Source organism: Sinocyclocheilus anshuiensis, unplaced genomic scaffold (assembly GCF_001515605.1).
Source record: "Sinocyclocheilus anshuiensis isolate Anshui unplaced genomic scaffold, SAMN03320099.WGS_v1.1 scaffold376, whole genome shotgun sequence".
Classification (NCBI taxonomy): domain Eukaryota; kingdom Metazoa; phylum Chordata; class Actinopteri; order Cypriniformes; family Cyprinidae; genus Sinocyclocheilus; species Sinocyclocheilus anshuiensis.
Genome location: NW_015558600.1, coordinates 210,642 through 217,174, shown reverse-complemented (window position 1 = coordinate 217,174; position 6,533 = coordinate 210,642). Strand labels below are relative to the sequence as shown.

The following is a 6,533-nucleotide window of genomic DNA, read 5'->3' as shown; positions in this document are numbered from 1 at the left end:
CCCTAAGCCAAAACAGATTTTTTTTTCATTTAAATAAAAAAATTAATTAACAATCTAACTTAAAAAAAATTATATTGAAAACAAGCAGTGTCATAATTACAGCAGAAATACCAAAAATATTGTACTCTATATGGAGGGGGGCACATTACCTTTCTTTGGAGAATATAATTTTTTAATATTTGAAACATGTTTTGTCAGAGAAATTTGATTCTATCTGCAAAGTTTTTACTGGATATTTAGATGTGGGCTTGTCCAAAGTACACAATTGAAGTAAAACAATTTTCACTCAGAATTTGCTAGTAAATTTAACAAATTATTACAAAGAAACAGCAAGTAACACATTGAATTATACATGAAATTTTGAAGTAGAAAGACTTAAACAGTATTTTCAATATTATTGCTTACAACTTGACGATGCATAAATCTGGACACGCCCCCATCATGTTTCATACTTTTGGGCACGCCCTGTCATGCCACATACTTTTGCCCCAATCACGTTGCATACTTTGGACATGCCCCCATCATGTTGCCAGTCTTGGGGAAAGTTACTTTTAAAAGTAATGCATTACAATATTGCTTTACTCCCTAAAAAAGCAACAAATGAAGTTTTTATGGAAAGTAATGCATTATTTTACTTTTGTGTTACTTTTTCTCCTCTGGCCTGGGCTTTAGTTTTTTAATATAAAAAGGGTTTTTTTGGACACACCCCCATCACGACACGCCCCAATAATGTTGCATATTTTTGTACACACCCCTTTCACCTCGCTGTGAGTGTGAACGCCCCTTTAGTCCGACTCTAGGGTGTGTCTGGTACAGCCTGGGTTCAGCACAGAGAGAGTGTGTGTGTGTGTGAAATCAAATGAGCTGAATCATAGTGATCACTGGAGCCCTGCCCCCTTCCGTCTGTCTCTCTGCTGAGTCAGGCCATGAATGGGAGACGGGCCAGAGAGACAGACAGTGCACATGATTCACACACACACTCACACACACAGGGACGGGAGGTGGTGAGGCTGTTCTAGCAGACCGAATGTGCGTGTGATGGAGTGAGCATGGCTTTAGCACTAGCAGCACTGTGTGAGGTTTGAGCGGGCCGGTCACATGTTTAACAGGTCAGTGATGAACACACAGCGGTATGATGACCTCCACTGGACCCACGGCAGGTCGGTATAGGAAACCAGGTTCGGTTGTGTGTCTTTGTGCCTCTGTAACTCTCTCTCTTTCTCATAGATGGTTCGGGCACAGCCTGCTCTCCGCTGGTTAGCAGAATGCTGTTTGCTCCAGAGCAGCAGGATCCTCTGGCTGCCATGCCCAGCGTTGATGAGCTCAATCTGGGCCTGCTGTCTCTGAGCTTCCCCTGCTGGAACCAGCAGCCCTGGAGCCGCCCAGAGTCCCAGCGGCCGACCCAACCCTGCTCCCAAACGCCCGGTGAGTGAACCTGTGTGACCAGCGTAATGTTTAAATGTTAAATGGCCACTCCTATCTGTCTGTTCAAGCTAGTTTCAGACACTTTATCAGTGTTTTTGTCTTGATTATCTAGGAATATACAGTAATATATAAATAATTTTAATATGAATATATAAATAATAAATAAAATATTTTATACTACAAATTAAAATATATAAGATAAAATATATAAACATCCCTTTAAACAAGATACTTTTACTTGTTGCAAAATTTTGTAGAGAAGAAAAATAAGAATTGACTTCAGACTGTCTTGAATATTGTTTATATTGTTAATTTATATGCACTTTATATGCACTTCACAATCAATGTATGTGTTTTTGTGTATGTTATATGTAATATAATGTAATATATACTTTTATATTTAATTGTTTATATGATTTGTATATTTACTGTAAAATGCATCATATAAATTGAATCTTTATTGAATATATATATAGTTATATATATAATATATAACAGTTAAATTTTATATTGTTTTATCTAATGTGTATTTACTGCAAAATACATATAAATTAATTGCTCTTCATTGAATTTATGATTCTCTTATTTGTTTAAATACTTATAACTATACATATATACAGTGTTTGTATATATTGAAAAGCAATTTTTTATTTTAAGCATAAACCTCAGATAGTGTTGTTAGATGTATATATAATATATATAAAAAATATCGATAAAGAAACTGCTATTGTTTTGTCAGACCTTCCAGAACAGTGTTGATGGATTGTTCTGGAAGGTCTGAACTGTAGTGATGTCTCATATCTTGATTTCTCACTCATGACTAATCATTTTCACACCGTTCACAGAGGACAGCATGCTGGATTCATCAGCGTTGGCTTGCATTTCATTTTGACTTTCCCTTGTGCTTCCCTATCTCAGATTACAAGCGTAAATGCGTGTGTCCATCCATGTTTTAAATGAAAGCCATGATGTGCCTAAGGTTTGTTCTGACCCAAATCCAGTAATAGAGGGATACACACACACACACACACACACACACACACAGACCGAGCTGTTTTCTGCTGTCTCATCCAGCACTTCTCTCATTCATTCAGTCTTTTCACAGTAATAGTGTTATTTTCGGACAGAATTTCAGACAGATATACACAAATGATAAACATGCCACCAAACTCACAGCACTGGTTGAGCCAGAAGTTGGGCAGTTTGTCAAAAGTAGCTAATACTCATACTCATATTTTATTTTCATATTTATATTTTGTAAATATTTTTGTATTATTTATTGTTTTAAACATGCTTTCAAAACTATTGGCTCGGTAATTTTTTTTTTTTATATATTTTTGAAAGAAGTTTCTTATGCTCATCATGGTTGCATTTATTTGATAAAAAAAACAGTATTATTGTGAAATATTTTTACAATTCAAAATAACTGTTTTCTATGTTAATATATCTTTAAAATAATTTATTCCTGTGATGCAAAGCTGAATTACACCAGTCTTCAGTGTCACATGATTCTTCAGAAATCATTCTAATATGCTGATTTGCTGCTCAAGAAACATTTCTGATTATTATCAATGTTCAAAACATTTGTGCTGCCAAATATTGTTATGTAAACTGTGGTACATTTATTTTCAGGATTCTTTGATTAATGTTATGTATATTTATGTATATATGTTATATTTTGAAACACATTCTTGACATTTTGCAATTATGATTTCACTATAATAAGCAATTTAAAGATAAAATTTAAGTTTAAATTTAAAGGATATAATTTTCAAGAGACAAAAACTGTTAAAAAAAAAAAAAGTTGCTCTGTCAGTAAATTGCACATCTCATAAAAATCACACTGATTCTCTCCTGCAGCGTTGGATCTCTTGGGTGCTTCAGAAGGCGGTGATTCGGGTCAGCTGCATGCTTTCCAGGCCCACGAGTCTGCATCTGGAAATCCACTGGAGCACTTCTCAAGCCTGATGGCGGCGCTCGAACCTCATTCTCTGCTGCACTCGGGATCCAGCAGCCCTGTCAACTCTGAGAACAGCGCGATCTCGTCAGGATCCGACCACCTGGTGAGCAACAACATTCCGCTCTGATACCCAAAACCCTAAAGAGTGCAGTGGAAGCTGTTTCCATAGCGACAGTTTCAGTTGTTCCAAAGTTACAGTAAAGTTGTATCTGTATCCGTCTCTTTTAGGTCTCTCTCAGAGTTTCTCCTCCGTTGCCCCTGATGCTTCCCGGACTGCAGGCGGAGGGTGTGAAACTGGACACAGATGCCTGTTTGGAGCAGAACCCCCTAAACACCTTCACGAATGCTTCCAGTGCTCGGGCCGAGGGGTCAGTGGTTGGGTGCTGGTCCACAAGTCCTGTCTGGTCCGGCTGGGACACTTTGGGCTTGAACAAACCCACGTTCTGCATCGAGAGAGAGGCGAAACTGCATAAACAAGCTGCAGGTACAGTGACATTAGCCACCCTGCTAAACAGAACAGGAGGCAGCATTTCTCTTAGATTCACTAAAAACGTTACTTATTTAAAAAAAAAAACAGCTAGTCAGAGCTCAGAGAAACTCAAAGCAGGTGTTTTGCGATGCATTTTAGTAAGTTAAATTGTTTTTAAATTGACATAGCATGTTATTAAAAATGTGATGCTCACAGTGTGAATGCAGATGGCTAGCTGCTTGTTTTTAGCATTTCACATTGGGACTGTCATATTTATAAGACGCAATGTCAAATTAATCCTGTAAAGCCTACTGTATCATATTTATCATATATATATGCACATTTCTAAGGCCTCTAAATTATTAACATGATCAAAAATTTGCTGAAAAAAACAATCTACTACATGTCTTCTGACATATGATTGATATTTTATACCTTTTTAACAAGTAAAAGGCCTTTTAGTATGAGCTAAAAATGAATTATATTAGGTGGTGGTTCACCTGTCTTTTTGATGTGAAATCTACTGATTTTTATTAAGTAAACATAAGAATAATTCTAATATTGTTAGTAATATTTCAGGATGAACACTTGCTGGACTGAAACAACTTAGGTTTACTTGATTATCCATACATACATTTTTAGAAATACCATGTTAAAATGTATCAAATATGATCCATCAGAGCCAATGTTTATTTGTTCATCTCTCAATCATCATTGTATTGCATTGCATTATATGTTTTGAAAAACGACAGAGCTTTGATCATAAAACGAAGCATTTAATGTGATATTATTAAAACATATTATTGGGAAATACTGATATTTATTTTAGCCATATAAATGTCAACAATCGCACCAAACAACATATTTTTTACTAATTAATTTTTACACATTCTTTTTATATTTTGTCTAAATGTTCATTAAACTGTTCCATTTCTTATATATTCTGACTGTTATTTCATATGTCAGGCTTTAAAAATGGTTAAACGTTAAAAAAAACATTTTAAAAGCCTTGTGTTCTGTCTATAGTTGTTATTAATATTGTTGTGATTTTATGACTGAACGTTTCTCACAGCCGTAAATGAAGCCACTTACACCTGGGAAGGACGGCTTCCTCCACGCCACTACAAAAACCCTGTTTACTCCTGTAAAGTGTTTCTGGGAGGAGTGCCATGGGACATCACAGAGGGTGAGCTGACTGACACTCATTTGAGATGTAGGTTTTATTCTGTATTATGGTTCTGAACACAAACAAGTTGTAAATAACAACTTTTCTGTCTCTGTAGCGAGTCTGTTGAACACATTTAGTGTTTTTGGTCCATTGAAAGTTGAGTGGCCTGGTAAAGATGGTAAACATCCACGCTGTCCTCCGCAAGGTAACAGCAGAATTCATCTTATAGTAGTATATATCATCTATAATTCAACAACATCTCATACTAAGTAGGCTCAGTGTAAAAAGGACCAATATAGAAACATATTTGATGTTTAACCATATAAAGCTTTTATGGATTATTCATGCTTTTCAGGAAATAGAAATCATTTAAAATCATTTCCAAATGATCAGCATTTGTGTCACACATCTTTTTGCTGGGAAATCGTTGCTGAATTTGATCAAATAACAGCAAGAATAACTTTTATTTTGTTACTGATATTTCAGAATCAATATTTAGCACCTTGAAATCAGTGTTATTTTGTTATACTTTATATACTATTATAGTTTATATTTGATATTAGTCTAATATTTTGAATTAGCTTTTTTTTGTAATTTTGTTATGTGCTTTTGTCATTATTATTATTATTGTTTTAGTTTTTAATTACTTTTTCGGTTTAAATAGTTTTTATTTCAGCTGTAGTTTTAATTCACTTTTACTTTTTATTTATTTCCAGTTAGTAATTTAAGTAATTTAATTTCAAGGTTTAGTAACTTAACTTCAATTTAATTTATTTAATTTAAATTATTTTAAAAAGTCTTTAATATTCTTAGATAACAATAATAAACCTACTTAAAATGCCTTTCATGATGACAATAAAATGATCATCAAACCATTTAATTATTAAATTATAGTAAAAATTAGATTTTACTAAGAAATATTTAGTTTTTAATTGATATTTTGTTTACAAATGATATTTGCAGACTGCTTCATAGTTATTAAAATTACATTTGATTTGCATTTTTCAATATTCAAAATAATGTAATTTATGCATATATTGATATATTTGTACATTTATGTTTATAATATATTTATATTAATCTTATTTTACCTAGTTTATTTGGTGACATTGAAACTCGGTTTTTGATTTCCACTAATCTAAATGAGAAGTCCCTTTTATGAACAAAAAATTATGAAATGAATAGAAATGCTTCAGAGATTGTAAAAATACATCAATGAAAAAAAGAAAAGAATAAAAATTAAAACATTGAAAAAAAATATGTACACACATACAGTATGTACAGAATATTCAGTATAAATAAATTATATATATATATATATATTAGGGGTGTAACGGTACACAAACATGATGATTCGGTACGTACCTCGGTTTTGATGTATGTTTCGGTACAGCAGGGGGAAAAACTAAACAACATTTTTTTTTTTTTGTTATTTTGTTTTTTAAACAGGGATCAATTACTGATCAAATTGCTCTTTCTTTAAAGGGGTCATATGATGCAATTTCAAGTTT

At 33.5% G+C, this 6,533-nt stretch overlaps 1 protein-coding gene across 1 annotated transcript in view; it reads left to right on the top strand.

Moving 5' to 3' along the window:
* LOC107680111 (cytoplasmic polyadenylation element-binding protein 1-like) overlaps positions 1-6,533 on the top strand; it is an 11,117-nt gene that overhangs the window by 1,774 nt on the left and 2,810 nt on the right. The window contains exons 3-7 of the mRNA XM_016475884.1: positions 1,228-1,425; positions 3,286-3,488; positions 3,614-3,869; positions 4,927-5,040; positions 5,138-5,227. Of these exons, the coding sequence (XP_016331370.1) occupies positions 1,228-1,425; positions 3,286-3,488; positions 3,614-3,869; positions 4,927-5,040; positions 5,138-5,227 (861 nt within the window). The remainder of the gene's footprint in view (positions 1-1,227; positions 1,426-3,285; positions 3,489-3,613; positions 3,870-4,926; positions 5,041-5,137; positions 5,228-6,533) is intronic.